The sequence below is a fragment of the Galeopterus variegatus genome, unplaced genomic scaffold (assembly GCF_000696425.1).
Source record: "Galeopterus variegatus unplaced genomic scaffold, G_variegatus-3.0.2 Scaffold1191, whole genome shotgun sequence".
NCBI classification, from domain to species: domain Eukaryota; kingdom Metazoa; phylum Chordata; class Mammalia; order Dermoptera; family Cynocephalidae; genus Galeopterus; species Galeopterus variegatus.
Genome location: NW_007727302.1, coordinates 241,209 through 261,143, shown reverse-complemented (window position 1 = coordinate 261,143; position 19,935 = coordinate 241,209). Strand labels below are relative to the sequence as shown.

The window sequence follows — 19,935 nt, the reverse complement described above, 5'->3', positions numbered from 1 at the left end:
CACACACACCACAAACCACACATACCCCCATACATGTGCACACACCACACCCCATACATATGTGCATACACACTTGCCACAAACTTTACATGCCCCATATATGTGAGCACACATGCACACATACCACTCCCCAAACTACACGTGTCCCATACATGTATGTATACATGCACACACCACACCCTATGCTCATGAGCATGCACACACACACAAGCCTTACATGTCCCATACAAACACACTCTTTCACACACACACCCCTCATATATGTCCATACATATTCCCATACACACACACACACACACACACACACACACACACACTTCTACCTGCATGAATCACACATGCCACACACAGCAACCACTTACACAAAACTTGTGAACAGGCCTAGAGTCAGGTCACATACATAGATGACACAGTCACTATGCACACACCTACTCCACATTTACACACTGCCTCCCCCCCACCTCCCCAGTACACAGACTTTCCCAACAGGCTCCCACATGGTCACATTCTCTGCACATACTCACACACACTCCAGCTCACACCAGCCATGGAGCGCCATGGGGAGCTCCTCCCGCCCACTGCTGCCTGAGCCGGTGCCAAGAGGGGAGGACCAGTGGCCGGGAGCAGGCGCTGGGGCCCAGACAAGAGTGCTCCGGGGCCAGGCCTCTTGGGCTTGATAGGGAGTCATTTACTGATAGAACGAAAAAAGGACTGGACCCCAAAAAGCCCCCTCTCCCCCTTGCCCTCTCTTGCGGCCCCCAGTCAGCCTAGCACACTGTGGGCATGCCCAGCCCAAGGAAGCCCAGATGAGTCTAATTCAGTTTCCAAACCCAACTCAACTGACAATTTATTTAGGACAATTGGCCATCCTGCCTGCTCTGCATCACCGACTCTGTGCGGATTAACTCAAACTCTGCACACCCCTGCTGGGCAGATTTAATTCGGTGGAAAAACTGACCTGAGGCCTCTGGGGGCCTGGGGCTGGACATCGGCCAGGGCTTCCCTGATTAGCTATCATATGCCCTGCTGCCTGCAACCTGGCACTGCCCCAGAATCCTCAGAAGGGATCAAATCCAACCCTCACTTCACCAGTGATGAAACTGAGGCCCAGAGAGGGGAAGTAACTTGCTGAGGTCACACAGCAAGTGAACAGCCAGACCAGAATGTTGGTCCCTGCCCAATGTTACATCATTGCCCTGTTCCTGAACTGCCAAACTGCAAGAACCCAGATCCCCACAGCGAACCCCTGAACAGCTCTGAAAGGCAAGCACAATTTTCTAAAGATGACTGTGGCATAAATAATTCATAAATGAAAGTCATAGCACATATTGGTCATTTTAATAGATAGTAAATTGCCTTTCTGATTTATGGTTTCAGGGGTGGGGTTATGATAAAAATAACTTGGCGATTTATAAAACATCTTCTTAAGTCAACAGATCGTTAGTAGGTTTTGTCTGACTTTACAGCCAACAGCCTCACTACCCTGGTTACCATAGAAATGAGATGCCTACCTCCGTTGCCATGACTACCACTTTCTAGAACACAATTGGTGGGTCTCTCATGGTTTGTGATTTGGTTCTGGGATGGAAAAAAAAAATCCAGAAACTACATCTTGGGTTTATGCCGCATTGTCAGGCGATCTTGCCTGCGCTGTCTTGAAATTTTACAGGGTGGCTACTGAGGTGGCCAAGCTGGGTGACAGTTGCCCCTGGGCTGCCTAGCAAAGCCCCCTTTGTACCCTCAGTCATACTAGCAGCCCAGAAGGGACTGACTTCCTAGCTGGCTTGGGTCCTGGGTGTGGTGGGGCTCAGCTGCTGCAGGTGGGGTGGAGAGAGGAGACAAGGTCTGGCCATATTTCTTGCGGCCCCCAGCCAGCCTAGGAAATCGGGAAGCCCCTGGATGATGGGCAGGGCCTAGGGACAGGAAGTCAAGGAGCTGGCACCGCCTGAGCAGGCAGGCTGAGGAGGCAGAGGCGAGGCAGGCTGGAGCTGCCTGTCCTGGGGGAGGGAGATAGACACTGAGTCAGTGACCACCCAGGGGCTTGGGGTGGGTAGGGGCATACGGGGAGCTGTGGGGCAGGGGGGCAGCTGGGTGGCAGTCCTGGGGTGCGTATGTGTTCACGGTGGGTATGCCACTGCTGCTGCATAATCCGTGTGGCTCTGGGTGTGTGTGCGTGTGCGCGTGTGCCTGGCAGTACGGCACCTCAGGGTGCTGCTTGGTGTGCGGTGATGTCTCAGTGATCTCTGTATGGCTCCCATGTTCTCTGTGTCTGTGTGGTTGGGACACTGTGTTGTAGTTTATGTGCCCATGTGCACAGTGTCTGTGCTTAGGTAATGGGTGATGTGCGTACTTTGGGTTGTTGTGTGTGTCTGTGGCCTGTGGGTGCCTGTTTTGTGTCTCTGGGTGACTGGGGATTGGGAGGCACACAGCTTGAGTGGAGTGCAGCCTCCTGTTCTTGCCTGTAACCCCTGCAACCCTGGCAGTGACAGCCCAGGGGTGCTGCAGAGACTGCTGTTCGGTTTACTGCCCTGGGTCTGCTGGGCAGAGGTTCCCTCCCTGCCAGGGGTCAGCTGGTCACAGGAATCCCCATCCCCATGCCTTTACCCCCCATCCCTGGCTGAACTCCCTGGGTACGTTGAAGTCATCTTTCCAGAGTGGGACCAGGTGGGGATGCAAGCTGGACCATCCAAGGCTGCTGTTGGCTTTGACTCCCCATGTAAGGTGGGCAGCTTTCCTGCCCATGGGGCTGCTCTTGCCCCAGGTGCTAGCAAGCTGGGCAACGAGGCCTAAGTGTGATTCATGCGTGGCTGACTCCAGCCTGTGGCTCCAGGTACCCCTCTGCCCTCTCCATTGTGGGGATGGGCATAACCTGCCCTTAGGGAGTCTGGGCTGTGGGTACCACACTCCAAGATGGAACCACCCAGACACAGTCAGCTACCCAGTGGGTGGGGCTGTGTTTCCAGCCCCAAGAGATTTGTCACTCTGTCAGTAGATAGAGCTTAGGTTCTGGGTGCAATAAACTTGAGTCCCAGTCTAAGCTTCACCACTAGCTTCAAAGCCTTGGCTTTGAACCTTTCTGTACCTGGTTTTCCTTCTGGATACAATGGAAATATGGCCACCTGTCTCACCAGGACTGAAGGCACATAGTAGGGCCTCAGCTTTGGTGGCTTCTCCCTGTCCCCTTCCTGTGCTCAGCAAGCCCTGGAGGATGGACAGAAGGGATCTGGGGGCGTGGTTGCATGTGAGCTCTTGCTCTGGCTGTGCCCCTTGGCTGACTTCCTGCTAGTCTAGGCTTGGGAGAATGTCGGGGTCCCAGCCAGCCAGGGGCACCTTCCTCCACAGCCCTCTAAGGGTCTGCTTGGGCCCAGACGTTGCTGGGGCTCTGCCTGGGACAGAGGAAGGAACAGGCCCCACAGCAGCTGAGGCCAGAGAGGCAGGCGCCCAAGGAAACTAGGCAGGGCGGGAGGCCTGGCTTCCAGAGCTGCTGGCTCTCCTGAGGAAGAAGTCTTGGTGTCCGGCTGTAGGCCTCACTTCTGCTGTCTGTCCTCCACCCCCAGCCTGCGGGCATCAGGGCCCAGACAGGAAAGAATCACAGGCTGTCCGTTGATCCCTGAGATCAAGGATTTTTCTACTCTAATCTTATAAGGCCTGACCTCTTTCTGGGCCTCAGTTTCCCCATCGGATCTTCAGTGTGTGAATGACAAATGAGATGAGAGCTCTGAGAGCCCATGGGTCACCCAGGAGTTAGAAGGCCCCTGATATATGTGTCCTTTCTGGCTGTTCCCACGAGCCTCCCAATCACCAAAGAGCCAGAGTTGGAGACAGGTTCATTGCCTCCCTGGGGGTGAATTTAGAGACTCCTTAGGGAGTCCCTTCATCTGCTGCCTCCTAAGGGCCACAGCTGCGAAGGGGAGCCTCACCCCAGCAGAAGGGCCACATCGTGGGACACGGAAGGATGAATGGGATTTCAGACAGACTGGAGGAACACTTTTTGGTGGAAGGAACTGCAGGTGCAAAGCCATGAAGATGGGGGAGATGGTCACTCTGTGGTCAGAAGTGAGAGAGTTGCACGTGGCAAGAATGTTGGGTGCATGTGGGGCGAGAGCCCTGGAAAGCCCAGTGAGGCCAGGGCACAGAGAGCCTTGTGTGCGAGCTGAGCAGTTGGGGCTTTTCTTTGTGGGCAGCACAGGCAGAGCTGGGGTTCCAGTGGACGGCTCCCTCTGGTAGCTGTTTGCAGGGTAGGCTGATGGCCAAGACTGAAGCCTAGACCTGCTCTGATGGCAGTGGCCCTGTTGAGAGAGAGTCACATGGGAGCGGAGGGCACAGGAGGATGGATGTGGTTGCCCATGGGGCAGTGAGGAGGGGAGGGGTCTCCTACCTCCACCACCAGCCAGGATCGGGAGCCTGGGGTCCCGCGGGCCCTGCTTCTCAGCATCGCTCAGACACTCACCATGTGCGCTTTCCTCTCCTCTCACACAAAGGCCAGGGCAGGGGCCGCAGCTGGGGGGCATGACCTGCCCTTAGGGAGTCTGGGCTGTGAATGCCAAGCTCCAATATGGAGCCTCCCAGAGGCAATCTGGGGCCAGATATCAGCAGACAGGGATGTGTTTTTCCGCTCCAGGAACTTTGGCAACTGATGATGGAAAGAGCTCTGGAGCAAGATGAACTTGGACCAGAGATGGTGGCCTCTTCCAGTTGCTTCCACTTTGCTCCCCTGGTTTTCTTCTGTGGGGCCCCAGCTCTGAACTGTCTAGACAGAGCTTTCTGGATTGCAGGTCCTGGCTCTAAGTCTCTACCTTGCTCTCTCAAGAGTGCACAGATCACTCTCGCCTTTTCTCAAGCCCACCTATTTCACAGGGCTGAGGGGCTCATCTTTTCAGTCCACTGCACTGTGCTTGTCTCCGTGTGTGCTCCTCACCCTTAGCCAGGCAGCAAGCTCCCTGTGGGCTGGGCTGAGGCCTTAGCCAGCTCTGTGCTGGGCATAATCTGGTGGCTGCTGAGGAATGGATGCATGAATGAATGGTGGATGGGTGGAAGAAAGGAGAGAAAGAAGGAAGGAAAAGGGAAAAGGAAGGAGGAAGAGAAAAAAAAGATGAGGGGAGGGAAGAGAAGAATGATGGAAGAAAGGGAGAGAAGGAAGGAAGGGAGGGGATGCATGAATGAATGGTGGATGGGTGGAAGAAAGGAGAGAAAGAAGGAAGGAAAAGGGAAAAGGAAGGAGGAAGAGAAAAAAGAAAAGATGAGGGGAGGGAAGAGAAGAATGATGGAAGAAAGGGAGAGAAGGAAGGAAGGGAGGAAGGAACAAAGAAAGGAGGGAGGAAAGAATACGAATGGATGTGTAGATGGAACGGAGGGAGAGAGGAAGGAAGACAGGAGAGAAGGGAGGAGGGGGATGGATGAGTAAAAGAAAGGAGGGAGAGGTGGATAGAAGGATGCATAAGAATCACAGCCTAGGAGAAAATTTTTTGGAAATTGCACAATGCTCTAAAACCAATGGGACTATGAACGTACTGTAAGGAGTAGTTTAGGCGGATCTCTCCCTATTTCTGGGCCTCAGACTACCCGTCTGTGGCATGTGGTATCTTGACCAGATCATCTCTAAAGGCTGCCCTAACTCTGTCATTCTGAAATGCTGATTCTGTCTCTTCCCCTTTCCTCAACCCAGAATGTGGTTTGGAAGGTCCACATAGGTCTCGGTTTGCAGATCCCTGCCAGAGTGGGTGTCAGGCCCCATAGGCCATGGTCAGTTCAGATAGGGCTGCTCTGGGACTTCCAGGGCACCCCCAGGGTAGGGGAGGAGCATCAATGCAAACTAAGGCAAAGGCTAGAGGCAGCCATTGATAGGAGGTGGGACCGTGGCACTCCTTGAAGTGAACAGACTGGAGTTGGAAGGAAGAAAGATGGGAGATGTGGCCTTTGAGAGGCCTGATTCCGCTATGGCTGCCCCCTCTCATTTCTTTGGAAACTTCAGCTCCAGCAGTCTAGAGCATATTTTTCCCCCCAAAATTTATTTATTTTTTAAATTGACATATAACATTGTATGTATTTGTTGTGTACCACATGATATTTTCAAATACATACACATTGTGGAAGGGTTAAGTCTAGCTAATTAAAACATGCGTTGCCCCACATAGTTATCATCCTTGTGGGTGGTCACGTTTATGCGTCAGGGTCGCTCAATGCTTTAACAAATCACCTCTGAACTGCAGTGGCCTCACATGATAGAAGTTAATTTCCTCCTCAGGCAACAGTTCGATGAGGGCATTTAGTGGATGGCTTTCTTTCCAGGGGCCCAGGCTCCTTCCCTCTGGTGGTTCTAGTGGCCCCTCGGGCATGTGGCTGGCAACGGTAGGAAGAGAGAGCACATGGAAGGTTGAGGAGGAGGGATTTACAAGCCACGCCTGACTGCCCTGCACGTCCCTGTGCCCTGAGGAGGGAGATGTGGCCCGTCAGCTTGGGTCGCCTTGCAGGGGGCCTTGCGCAGGCGTCTTCCTCTGACTGGACCCAACACAAGGCCCCCCGGGCTTCTCCCCTCTGGGTGGGAGGGGCTCCCCTCTGACTCTGTGTGTTTCTCCCCACAGTATGTGGCCTTTGCCTCCCTCTTCTTCATCCTGGTCTCCATCACCACTTTTTGCCTGGAGACCCACGAGCGCTTCAACCCCATCGTGAACAAGACGGAGATCGAGAACGTTCGGAACGGCACGCAGGTGCGCTACTACCGGGAAGCGGAGACGGAGGCCTTCCTCACCTACATCGAGGGCGTCTGCGTGGTCTGGTTCACCTTCGAGTTCCTCATGCGTGTCGTCTTCTGCCCCAACAAGGTGGAGTTCGTCAAGAACTCGCTCAACATCATCGACTTCGTGGCCATCCTCCCCTTCTACCTGGAGGTGGGCCTGAGCGGGCTGTCGTCCAAGGCGGCCAAGGACGTGCTGGGCTTCCTGCGCGTCGTCCGCTTCGTGCGTATCCTGCGCATCTTCAAGCTGACCCGCCACTTCGTGGGCCTGCGGGTCCTGGGCCACACGCTCCGCGCCAGCACCAACGAGTTCCTGCTGCTTATCATCTTCCTGGCCCTGGGCGTGCTCATCTTCGCCACCATGATCTACTACGCCGAGAGGATAGGGGCGCAGCCCAACGACCCCAGCGCCAGCGAGCACACGCACTTTAAGAACATCCCCATCGGCTTCTGGTGGGCCGTGGTCACCATGACGACGCTGGGCTATGGAGACATGTACCCGCAGACGTGGTCCGGCATGCTGGTGGGGGCGCTGTGCGCGCTGGCGGGCGTGCTGACCATCGCCATGCCCGTGCCCGTCATCGTGAACAATTTCGGGATGTACTACTCCTTAGCCATGGCTAAGCAGAAACTACCAAAGAAAAAAAAGAAGCATATTCCACGGCCACCGCAGCTGGGATCTCCCAATTATTGTAAATCTGTCGTAAACTCTCCACACCACAGTACTCAGAGTGACACATGTCCGCTGGCCCAGGAAGAAATTTTAGAAATTAACAGAGCAGGTAGGAAACCTCTTAGAGGCATGTCGATCTGACCTTTCACTTCCGCCCCCGTAGCGATGATTGCAGATCCAGTCAGACTGCTTCCTTAGTTCCGTGGGCGACCCCGGACCCCGCACTCGCTCTGGAGGTGTGGAGCCTGGGGGCCCAGGGAGATGCTGGGCAGCCAAATGCAGAAGGCAAGAGCCTGCTAGAGGAACCTCCCTGGTGGCCCCGGGTAAGGAAGTTGACACGGTTGGTCTCGTGATGTTCAGAAGAGAGGACATGGCCTGCCAGGTGGCTGAGGACTGTCTTAGCAGGAGCCCAGGGGGCTGCTGCTGCTTGGGTGGGCAGGAGTAGGGCATGAGTCTGTGACTCAGGCCACCGACCCAGTGTTGGGGCAGGGTGGGGGCGGGTGTGACTCGGAAGTGCCAGACAGTTTTTGATTAGAAGAGAGGACATGGCCTGCCAGGTGGCTGAGGACTGTCTTAGCAGGAGCCCAGGGGGCTGCTGCTGCTTGGGTGGGCAGGAGTCGGGCATGAGTCTGTGACTCAGGCTACTGACCCAGTGTTGGGGCAGGGTGGGGGCGGGTGTGACTCGGAAGTGCCAGACAGTTTTTGATTTGGTCCTTAACACAGCTCCCTTCAGGCTGTGCAGACGGCAGAAATGGTGCATGGGATCTGGCAGGAGGGTCCCTGCAAAGGCAGTAGCAAGGATCCTCACCCCCCACAGAGCCTGTCTCCATAGCTGAGTAGAATTCCTGCTTTGATTCCGGCTGCCCAGCTCCAGGTCCTGCTTGGGAGACGCCTCTAGCCCTCCGTGACAAGCTTACTTATCCCATAGCATGCCGAACCAACTCATCTTCTACCACCACTCTAGAGTTTAGCGTTTATCTTTAGGAACCTGTTGGAGTGACTCTAGCTTTCATGTTGTCTGTTTGGGTTGATGGTTGAGTGGGAGTTTCCAGTGACCTCCTGATGGAAGTGGCTGCTGGTGAGCAAAGGACTAGAGGGGGCCACCACCCCGGGCAGCTTAGATGAAAGCACTACAGACCAGCAACAACCTCCCACCGAGGGTTCTCCCCGTTTCCGGCGGTAGGGACTGCAGCAGCAATACAAGACATCCCAACCAGTGTATGACCACTTTCCCCTGAATTCACTGGGGTCGGGGCGGGGGGAGGGGGGTTATGAAACAATACTAGTCACTGTGGGATATATTCTAATATTCCATGGCTAGTGGTTCATTGTGGGACTATCTCAGTTTTATGAGAACTGCACATAGCACATAAAGTTGATCATGGGGCTCTGGTCTGAAGATATAAAGCCCATAGTCTACCTCTACCCATGGAATACCATCGACTTATTCTGTGGACACAGGGATTTCAAAGGAACAGATGACCCAGAGAAGAAAGACAATACTGAGCTCAGAAGGAGTACCAGGGTGAGCAGGAGGTTGATGGGAGAGATTAGGTAGCATTTATTCTATGAAAGACATCCCGTGCCCAGGTCTGGCAGGGGGGACTGCAGGCTGGCTCAGCCCCAGGTGAGGATGTTTCCCCCTGGTTTGGGTGGCCTCTCCCAGTGGATGACTGCTTTCCTTCCCCACTGATGCGCTCTGACCCACCACCCCATCCTGATCCTGTCTGGCTTCATTCCACAGCCATGCCAGCCACAGCAGTAACCCCAAGGCCCACGTCTCTGCCCATAGGGGCTATCCAGACCCTTGTCCCTGTCCCATACCCTTCCCTTCCTGGGATTCCTGGAGGCACCTGAGAAGAATGTGGCTAGTGTCCTGGGCTGTGCCAAGGGTGGACAGGGGTCTCAGAGGCTGAATTAGGGGGCCCGGCCAAGACATGGCTCCTGCTCCTTGGAAAGCCTCCACCCCACCTCTGTGCTTTGGATTAGTTAGCCAGGGACGTCTGGAGCCACCACCAGGGCAAGGACAGTTCCTGGGGCTCTGGGGGAGGGTTCCACCTTGGGCCCCAGCAGCAGGAGCTCAGCCTGAGTGGCATTGCCATGGCACTGCTTGGCCCTTCCATTGTGTCCTCCTCCACACTGACCTTTCAGGATGGGTGCCCCAAGCCTGGGTGCCCCAGGCCAGGCCGTAAAGGATCCCCAGTTCACTCCAGGCAGGCATAGATTCCTCTGTATTCCTAGACCATGCCAGTGTTATCCATGTGCTGAGGACATGCACGCACACACACACACACACACATGCAGGAGTGCAGATGTGTGTGTGACATGCACACCAGCTAGTCCCAGACACACAAGCCCTCTTCCCATGCTCCAGCAGCCCTGTAAAACCCATGCACTCCTGTGGGATTCCCCTTGTTTCATCGCCCCTCCCTAGCCTTGGCAGCCCTGCTCTTGGGAGCCACCTTGCCCTGGCTCCAGGTTTTGGGGATGCAGAGGGCTCTGGCTTGGACAGTCTGTATGGCTGAGGATGTATTTGGGCCCGCCCACACTTGCCCTCTGAAGGCTGCATGCCTCCTGGATCCTCCTGCTTTCTCCCCCCATGCTGTGTCCCCACTCCCTGCCGCAAGCACTCGCTTCCCCTGGTGGTGTTGGTGCTGTCCTGACGTCCAGACCCGTGTGTGAGACCTGGATTATCTGCCACCAAGGGGGTGTGTGAGGCTCAAGGCGAGTCCTCCCCCATCTCTGCACCCGAGTCCCTTCCCACTCGCCTTCTTTCCTGCTTGTGGCTTTGCACCCAGATGGGCACGGGGATGGGGGTGAGTTTGTGAGAGAGTGAGGGGGAGGCCTGAGGCAAGGGAGGCAATGTGGTGGGTGGAAAGCAGGCCCTAAGGAATTGTGGGGGGTGAGATGCAGGCCCCCGAGGCCTTTCTAGCCTCACTCCACCCCTGAGGGTGACCAGAACCTGGGCTTCTCCAATTCAACTTTTCACACCTGGATGAAGGGCCAGGTGCAGCCTGCTGGGCTCTGAGGGCATCACACCCCCAGGCTGGAGCCCTGGGAATGAAGCAAGGCCTCCCGGTTGCACGGCAGCCCCTTCCCTCACTTCCACGTCTTGATCCCTCCTGAAAACTCAGTCTGTGTGTCTGTCCCAGGGGTGATCTAGTCTGCTCCTCTGTGCCATGGCTGGCATGGCCTCCGTGTTTAGGGTCTCATCCTGGGGGGTTGTCAAGAGTCCAATTCTCACCTGGTTGTAGGGCCTCTTAGGGGGCTGCCAGGAGGGTGCCCTGCACAGCCAGGGACTGTCAGGGCTGATGGCCCACAAGAAGCTGCCCCTCTCCCAGAAAGGGCCTCCCTGCCCCGTCTGCAGCTGGGGCCCAGACCAGCTGCTCTGGACAGCTCGGAGTGCTTCCTCTGTCCTGCTGTGTCCGTTCACGTGTGTCTTGTCCATCTCTGCTCCTGTGATGTGGGTTGGTCCTTTGTGGTGCCTTGCCCAGGGCTGCAGGGTCCTGAGTGAGTAGGCGAGCAAGGGGGGAGGGGTGGTGGCCAGGCTCCCTTCCTGCCCATGGGCATGTACGGCAGCAGTGAGGTCGCAGAGAAGCTCCTGCCTGGATCCCCTGGGAGCTACCATGGCAGACTCTGGGTCATCTTTGGTGGGGAGTTCTCCCCTAAGCAGCAGAGCCCCAAATGCCCTGTCCCTGGCTCCTCTACCCTTCCCCTGCTGGGCTGCAGTGGCTGCCCAGGGTGTGGTGCTAGCCCACGGGGCAGGGAGGGTGACGGGCTTGTGGTCGGAGCTGGCCAGGCGGGGGTGGGGCTGAAAGAGTTTCCGCACAGTCCAGCGGCAGGGTTGGCAGCTGGAGCCCTGCGTGGGGTCCTCGTGGCCCCTGGACAGCTCAGGGGAAGTAGCAGAGAAGTGAGCTGACTCTGAGGGCCAGGCATGGGTGTTCTTTTCCATGTTGTTCACATTCTTTTTCTCTCTCTCCACTAATCATGTTTCTCTCTCTCTCTCTCTTTCCTCCTTTGTTGCATGACTTGTGCCGGTTCTCGTGATTGTACTCTGCTCGTGTCTCTCACAGACTGTCCCCATTTAGCCCGGGACGTTTTCCCCTGAGTCCCAGCTGGGCAGATCCTTCGGGGCTAACCCCAAGGAAATGCCCGGCCACCCCCCACCCCACCCCAGCCCTGCGTGTGCCCCCGGTACCCACTGCTGGTGTGAACAGTAAGTACGTCAGTGGCACCTGGAGACCGGGGCACACAGGCCAGTCTTGCTGGCTGAGGGCCCAGCGACGCTGGTTCTCCTTGCTCCAAAGTTTAAAAAAAAATGACCCCCTCACGGATGCTCATCTCAGCCCATTTCAAAGCCTGGAAACCATCTCTGAGACGCTGCCCATGCTGCCATTTCATCATTGCAGGCCTGTGGGTCTAGTGGGGGCCTGGGGGCCCTGGACCAAGGGAGGTGGGGCCCCAGGCTTCTGGAAAGCAGGCGGGAACCAAGGCTCCAAGCTGCCATCTCATCCAAAGGGTGGAGCAGGGGCAGGAGGATGGGGGGCCTTAGGTGAGCTCGCAGCTGTGGCCCTTTTCATGGGTTCCCAAGATTTAGACAGTTGGCCCCTCCTTTGTCTCTCTCTTCCGCCCACCCCTCTGAAGTTAGGGAGGGCGAAGACTCCCAGTTTCTGGGAGCATCCCAAACTGCAGACAAATCAACAGCCCAGGGAGGCTGGGCTCATCCACAGAGCAAGACTTAAACACCCCACCCAATCACAGTCCCCTCGTCAAAGGTCAAAGTAGAGCGAAAAAGCAGGGTCTGGGGTGTCCTGTGAATCCCCCACGGAGGGAAAGGTACCTAGCTCTCACCCCCTCACCTCCCCGGGCTCTCTGATGGCTGTTCCTTGCCCCCACCCCTGCAGTGAAAACCAGCCCCAACTTTGGGCTTCTTAAAGGTGGTAGGAGCTGGGAGCCCCAGGGGAGTGGGGGACTGGTGGACAGAGCCAGAGGAGGGGTCTCAGGCTGCACCATCTCCACGGAGGTGGAGGCAGAGAGGGGCACCCAGCTCTGACCCATCCCCTGGCCAAGAACTGACAGATGATGGCCTACAAAGAGACAGCAGGTCCTCACTGCCCCTAGATGGAAACGCTGCCTGGGAGGACCCAGCATTTTCCCCTCAAGGAAATTCAAGCAGGGTACTATGGGCCCCACCTGCACACCCTCATCCACTTCCCCCTCCAGACCGCTCCTCTCCGCTCTCCCGATGCTTTCCTCCCTCAGCCCAGAGACCCTTGGGAAGGAAGACAGGGGCCAACCAGATTGGGAGGCAGGACCGGGCGTGTGTGTGCACACACGTGTGTGCCTGCAGACACGCCCCCGCATGCTAGACAGCCCCCAGCTCCCAGGGAGCCCCCAGCCCCAGTCACGTGGTGTCAGAGTTACCTTGGTAACTGGCCTTTCTGGTTCAGAGTAAGTGGAGGAGTGAAGCCCCTGGGATTTGTCAAGAAACACACTGTACGTGAAATGCTTTGCCATCTTGTACGAGAGATTTTTTTTTAAGTTCCAAAATTATGATGGGATTTTTTTTTGGATTTGCTTTATGAATAAACCTGATTGGTCCATTTCTCTTTCGACTGACTGCCTCTTTGTAGTGACATGATGTGTACACGGGGGGGTGGTCCCACCCACGCGCACGCTGAGTATGTGCACGTGGAGAAGGATCACTTCTGCGTGTAGTTACATGATGTGAACAGGATCACAAGAGAGTGTCAAATCGGGTGGGAACTGTCTCCAGCATTTTCCCTCTGAGTCTTTCAGACAGCCTCCCTTAATGTGGCCACACCCATGTTGGTTTCCTTCTTCCACAAAAGGGCTTGCCCTTGAGGCTCTTGCCCCAGATGAAGTGTTTGAGTAGGCTCCACCGTGGCCAGAAAGAGTCTGCTTTGGGGGCAGAGAGTGTGGGGCAGGCTCAGTCCCCAAGAGTAACAGGGCAGAGGCAAGGGCCAGTCAGAGCTACCTCTGCTAGCTCCACAGGCTTCCAGGGCTCTGCTCCTGGAACTGGAGAGACAGAGCTCCTTGCTCTGGCTACACTTTGCCCCCTACCAAATGTGCCCCAGAACTCCTCTCAGGTTCCTTCCCAGGCTACCACAGAGGCCAAGACTTGAATTTTCCCCACCCAAGTCCATCAGCTGCTGTTGTCTTCTACACATCATTTGCTCTGCTTTGCCGGGGACACTGACAAGAGGAGACACAGGAATGGGAGCTCCCCCACATCCATGTCCCGCTGTCACGGCCTCATGCGTACATCCCTGTTGTGCCTGTGCAAGCTGACCAGACCCGCTGGGCAGCACAGGTGGAAGACACTGGCTTGATATGCATGGGGATCCAGGCAGACTGAGTGTTGGGCATAGATCTGTGTGGGGATGGAGCAGATGGAGTGGTCGAGCTGGGTCTGCATGGGGACAGAGGAGACTGTGTGGCCAGGCCTAATCTGTAAGGGGTACAGGGCATGCAGAGTGACCAGATTGGGTCTGCGTGGAAAACAGAGGAGACGGCATGGCCAGGCCTAATCTGTATAGGGGATGGGGCATACAGAGTGACCAGATTGGGTCTAAATGGGGACAGAGGAGACTAGGTGGCCAGGTCTAGTCTGCATGGGGGATGGGGCACACAGACTGACCAGTTTGGGTATGCATGGGTGGGGAGCAGGTTGAGTGATCAGGTAGGATATTGGGGGGGACAGCAGGAATCAAGTGATCAGATGGGATCCCAGTAGGGAATGAAGCAGAGCTGATTGGATGAGTCTGGATGGAGCTAGGGCAGCCTAAGCAACTGGCCAGATGTGGATGGGTGACAGGCTCTGGTCAGCAGCAGAGAGGTCCAAAAAGGCTGCCTCTCTGGACTGGAGTGTTTCTGCTTGTCTGTCTGTCTTCCCCTGAGCTCTGTGTCTGGCCCTCTCCCCATGACTGCATCCACACCATCCTGTGTCATCGACCCCTTTGGGCCCTGGGCCCAGCCCCCAGCACTGCACCTGCTGGGCCCATCACCAACTCATCTTTTTGCAAACTTTGAGCAAACCCAGAAGTCCCTCCCTCCCAGCATCATGGCAGCCCCCAGGCTGCCTGAATGAGCTGAGATCCCCAGCCTCGTGCCCTGCTCAATGCCTGCTTCTCCATCCTCAGGGATGGGCTGCCCTCTGCCAATGCCCCACCTCTGGCCTATCCCCCACCAACTAAACAGTTTTCAGTGTCTCAATAGCTTCTGCTTATATGTTTGAAGATTCCAAACTGAATGGGGAGGTGGCGAAGGCCGCGCTGGCGAACGAAGACTGCCCCCACATAGACCAGGCCCTCACTCCCGATGAGGGCCTGCCCTTTACGCGTTCGGGCACCCGCGAGAGATACGGACCCTGCTTCCTCTTATCAACAGCTGATTGGATGAGTCTGGATGGAGCTAGGGCAGCCTAAGCAACTGGCCAGATGTGGATGGGTGACAGGCTCTGGTCAGCAGCAGAGAGGTCCAAAAAGGCTGCCTCTCTGGACTGGAGTGTTTCTGCTTGTCTGTCTGTCTTCCCCTGAGCTCTGTGTCTGGCCCTCTCCCCATGACTGCATCCACACCATCCTGTGTCATCGACCCCTTTGGGCCCTGGGCCCAGCCCCCAGCACTGCACCTGCTGGGCCCATCACCAACTCATCTTTTTGCAAACTTTGAGCAAACCCAGAAGTCCCTCCCTCCCAGCATCATGGCAGCCCCCAGGCTGCCTGAATGAGCTGAGATCCCCAGCCTCGTGCCCTGCTCAATGCCTGCTTCTCCATCCTCAGGGATGGGCTGCCCTCTGCCAATGCCCCACCTCTGGCCTATCCCCCACACCAACTAAACAGTTTTCAGTGTCTCAATAGCTTCTGCTTATATGTTTGAAGATTCCAAACTGAATGGGGAGGTGGCGAAGGCCGCGCTGGCGAACGAAGACTGCCCCCACATAGACCAGGCCCTCACTCCCGATGAGGGCCTGCCCTTTACGCGTTCGGGCACCCGCGAGAGATACGGACCCTGCTTCCTCTTATCAACTGGGGAGTACGCGTGCCCACCTGGTGGAGGAATGAGAAAGGGTATGTAGAGGAAGCTGGAGCACTGTTCATCGGCTGGGCCCACCTCGCGCTCCTGCAGATGGGTGGGCAGGGTGGCGGGTGAGGGGTGCTGAGGGGCAGGCAGGCACACCAAGGGGGCAGGGATGAAGGGAGTCCCCCAGGGTCAGCCCCTGGAGGTCTGAGTCCCTGTCCCCTAAGCAGATGTCAGGCTGGCAGAGAGAACCTGAGGCCCAGGAAGCTGGGGGTTGATATTGAGCTAAGGGGCTTGGGACAGGCTGGTTGATGACAGCCATGATCCCAAGGCAGGGGGTCCCAGGGATGAGGAGGAGCCTTGACTCCCCCAGACAGCTCTGGCAGATGACAGGTCAGGTCCAGAAGGCCAAGAGACCTCTCCTCTCCTTTGGTTGAGGAGGGCGGTGGGGTGGCCTGGCCTGACCAGGACCCTGTGGGCTTAGCTACCCAAAATGTATATTCTGGAAGCAGCATTCTTTAAAGAGAATCCACGGGCCAGTGGGCAGGGAGGGATGAAGAGAGAGGTGGCTTCAGAGCTTGGGTGTAAGGCCATTGTCCCTACACAGGTAAAGTGTGCTCCAGTCAAAATATTGCTAGTGGCAGATAGAGAACTTGCCAAGAGAAGGTGGTTTAGCAAGACTCTGTGAGTTCCTTCCATCCCCAGTGCCCACTGACCACTACCGTGGGTTTGGTCAGCACCACTTGTGGTTGGTGAAGGCTGAGACCAGTGGTGGCCTGTCTGCTCAAGGTCTCCTTTCACACAGAACTGTAGGTGACCCTGCTGGAGAGGAAGGCTTCTACTAGAGCTTGAGCACGGGCTGGGGAGAGGCTTGGGGTGGGGGCCCAGAGCACCCTAACTCAAGACTCCACGCATTGGTCTGGCCTGGAAGGCGGAGAAAGCCCTTCTTGGTGCAGCAGACTGGCTGGGCAGCTCGTGCATGTCTTGGAGCACCATACGCTCTCACACAGATGCATGCTGACTGGGGTGAGCAATCTGGGTCAGACAAGTAGTTGGGTTTTGGAGAGCAGCAGTTAGGGTAGCCTGTGGCCATTCGCAACTGCTCCAATATTTGAAGTGGTTAAACCATACACAAGGAGAAAACAGAATTCAAAATCAAAAGTAAACCCAGGAGAGGCAGCCTACACTGAGATGAGGGCAAGTCCTTCTGGTCACTAGTGCTTAATTGTGCCCACCTGGTCTAGGCTGGGCCCTGCTTCTGTGGCCTGCCTGGAGGTCCCTCGGACCCCAGCATGGTGTAGCACCCTGCATGGTTCTGCATGGCAGAGGCCTTGGGGAGGGCCCCATCCTTCGCACCCTCCATGGATGGGCCTGATGCTCCCCTTTGCAACTGGCTTTTTTCCCAGGTGGAGGCTCTAGAATGCACAGGAGCAGGGGCAGCCCTGGGGAGTGAGAAGGAGAGCAGGTAGACCGTTCCCAGTGGCTGTGTCCTGCCTAGTAAGGTCTCATGGGCTGCCTGTCTCCTTGATTGTTGGATTTATCAGCGTGGCCTAAAAGAAGAGACAGGAGAGTCTCTTTACTGTGCTTCCAGAAGCCCAGGGAGTGTGGGACAGAAGCAGCCCCATCTCCCTGCAGTGGCTAGGGAACCCAGCAGCAACCACTGTCTAGAGGTGATACCCACTCCCCAGTTCCACAGGGGCTTAGGTGCGGGAGTGTTTGAGAGGTGCCAAGGGTTAAGTTTCCCCACCCACATCCACCTGGCCCCCATTGTCATGGAGTCATGGAGTCATGGCAACCGCCAAGGACTTGCTTTTCTCAGGCTAATTCTGAGCCATAAGCCCTGCAGGTGTTTGAATCCATGTTCAGAGTAGGAGAAGAATTAGGGACTTAACCCGTTCCCCCAGGAGGGAAAGAGGCGTGCTAGGCTGGCTCACTGCATGGGAAATCCAAGCCAGCTGGAGAAGAATCTGCCTGCCTCTGCATGTGGCTGTACTGTCTTTCCTCCTCCTTCCTTAAGAACTAAGTACCAAGCGGGATGGGAAAGCCAAGAAGAGAAGCTCAAGTGTTAATTGTATTCTTTACATACAGATCTTTGCAAAGAAAGCCCTGTCATTGCTAAGTATATGCCGACAGAGGCTGTGAGAGTGACTTGACCAGGCGGCTTGGCCGAGGACACTGGTGGCTATTAAGCATCTGGGTGGACCTGCAGCCCCTCCTCACCCTCGGACAGAGTAAATTCACGCCATGCAGGTTTGCCGGACGAGTCCGAGTGGCCCAGGCATTGTACTAGGACGGACGTAGCTTTTCCTACGGCCAAATGGTAACTGACCGTAGAGGATTTCTTTTCCTTCTTTTCATTTTTTAAAATTTTATTTTATTTGGGGAGGGGGGGTGGAGGGGTTCCTTAGCATGACTTGCATGAAGTTCAACAGAAAACCCAGCAAGCCAAACCCATCAAACCCCTGCAACTGTATGATTACCCTAAACAACAATAATGAAAAGAAAAAGCAAAAGTCTTTATTTTCTTTCAAAACTCTTTACTTTTACACACATTGTTGGAGCCAAACTGTAACGACATTCGGTAGAAACCTGTACATTTCTGGGGGTGGGGGGCAAGGGGAGGAAGAACGGGGATGGAGAATGGGTTGTCTCCCTTTTTGTACACAAGATCGAGAGTAAAGGTTCCAAAAAGGGCAGTCGGTCAGTCATCGGTCATATTGACCTCACCTTCGTAGCTCATCTCTCATGCAGAAACTGAGAACTTTGCTCCAAATAGAATCGTGGAAACTCGCACTGCCGCCTTCTTCCCTCTCTGTTTGGCATGCTTGTGACCCACCGGACGTCTCCCCAAGACCCCTGACAGCGGCCAGTCTAGGTCGATTCTCTCATCTTATCAGTGCGTAGATCCAGTGTGACCAACTTTCATAACAAATTGTTCATAATAAATAATCAACACCATACGGATTTTCCAAGTGTTACTTTAAAACCAGGATGTAGAGCACCAAAAGATCAGGACCATGGGAGGAGCAACTCCTCCACTTTTATTAAGACACAACCTGGCATTGTATGCAATTTAGTACTTCAGAGTAAAAAACTGCATGCCCAATGTTATGCAAAGCGACTCTAGCATGAAATAAATTTTGTATCATGGTTTCTGTATAGTCTAAAGCAGATTTGTTTTCCTGAAGCAATCGGAGGTTTGCAGAGACACACTTCTGCATCTCGAATAAATATAGTATTTTCCCAACAGAAACAGAGGACAGTAGCTTGGCTTTGGTCTGATTCTAAAATTAGTGGGGGGGTGGGGTGGGGGGGAGAAAAGGATGATATTTTTGAAAAACACATGCTTGAGTTGAAAAAAAAAAATTGCATCTCGAATAAATATAGTATTTTCCCAACAGAAACAGAGGACAGTAGCTTGGCTTTGGTCTGATTCTAAAATTAGTGGGGGGGTTGGGTGGGGGGGAGAAAAGGATGATATTTTTGAAAAACACATGCTTGAGTTGAAAAAAAAAAATGCAACATCTCGAGCTTTCACTGCAGCTCACAACATTTCCTGGAAAGAGCAATGATAGCTCAACACCCTCCCCCTCCCTGGGCCCTGGCCCCAATAATAAAAAGCTGACTTTTGAGATGAAGCATGGATTTGGGTTTTTATTGCCTTCAGGCAGTGTCGCGATTCTGCTCTGGGCCTCTGGTCTGCTGTGGCTGGGTAGGTAAACCTGGGCCCTGGCTACTCTGGTCTCAAGGGTCCACCTTAAGGCACTTGCTGTTTTCTCTCAGGAGGAAAGCCAGGCTCTAAGGAAGAAGTTGGTCTCTGCAGGTTGGGTGGGTCGGGTGGCCCTATGGGCTGCACATACTGTTGGGTTGGGGGAGGGAGGCATCTCTCAGAAGGCACAGGGCATTCAAGGACTTGACCTAAGACCAGCACATCCTCTAAAGGGTTCACCTGATATTCCCTGTGTATCATGCCATGTTGATGAACAGTTGAATCTGGCCATGTTGGAGCTCCCAGCCCCCTATTCAGAACATGGCCACCTCCCTCTTAGAGCTGTTCCTTAATCTGATGGAGCCAGAGGCAGGGGTCTGACTATAAGGTCTGGATGCCCTGCCTAGCTGTCCTCTTGCTGGGCTCAGTCTGGAGGACCTCCTCATTGAATACCCTTCTCTCAGCCTGGAGGCATCTTGGAAGGGGTAGAGCACTCTCCTTAGGGAGCTTGAATTGCTTTGGTTGTTCACTTGATTTTGGTGCAGGGGAGGCATGGAGGATCAGGGTTCCAATTCTCTTTTTATCAATTAGAGACTCCAGGAATGTTCATTGGGAAGAGTCCCTAAAGGTCATGGCATTTTACAGATAAGGAAATGAGGCCCTCAGGACCTGGCCTCCTGCACGGTCATGAAGCACATGAATATGACGGAAGGGGCTACTTCACATCCTGCTCCAAGCCTCCCACACACACAGCTGGTCAACCTCAATCCCCCATTCAAA

General features: G+C 55.1%; 1 protein-coding gene across 1 annotated transcript in view; it reads left to right on the top strand.

Moving 5' to 3' along the window:
• The window catches only part of KCNC1 (potassium voltage-gated channel, Shaw-related subfamily, member 1), a 46,761-nt gene extending 28,162 nt beyond the window's left edge, over nucleotides 1-18,599 (top strand). Inside the window, exons 2-4 of the mRNA XM_008575453.1 lie at nucleotides 6,582-7,515; nucleotides 15,308-15,496; nucleotides 17,535-18,599. Coding sequence (XP_008573675.1) covers nucleotides 6,582-7,515; nucleotides 15,308-15,496; nucleotides 17,535-17,599 — 1,188 coding nt within the window. The 3' untranslated portion in view covers nucleotides 17,600-18,599. The remainder of the gene's footprint in view (nucleotides 1-6,581; nucleotides 7,516-15,307; nucleotides 15,497-17,534) is intronic.
• Nucleotides 18,600-19,935: the final 1,336 nt, after the last annotated feature.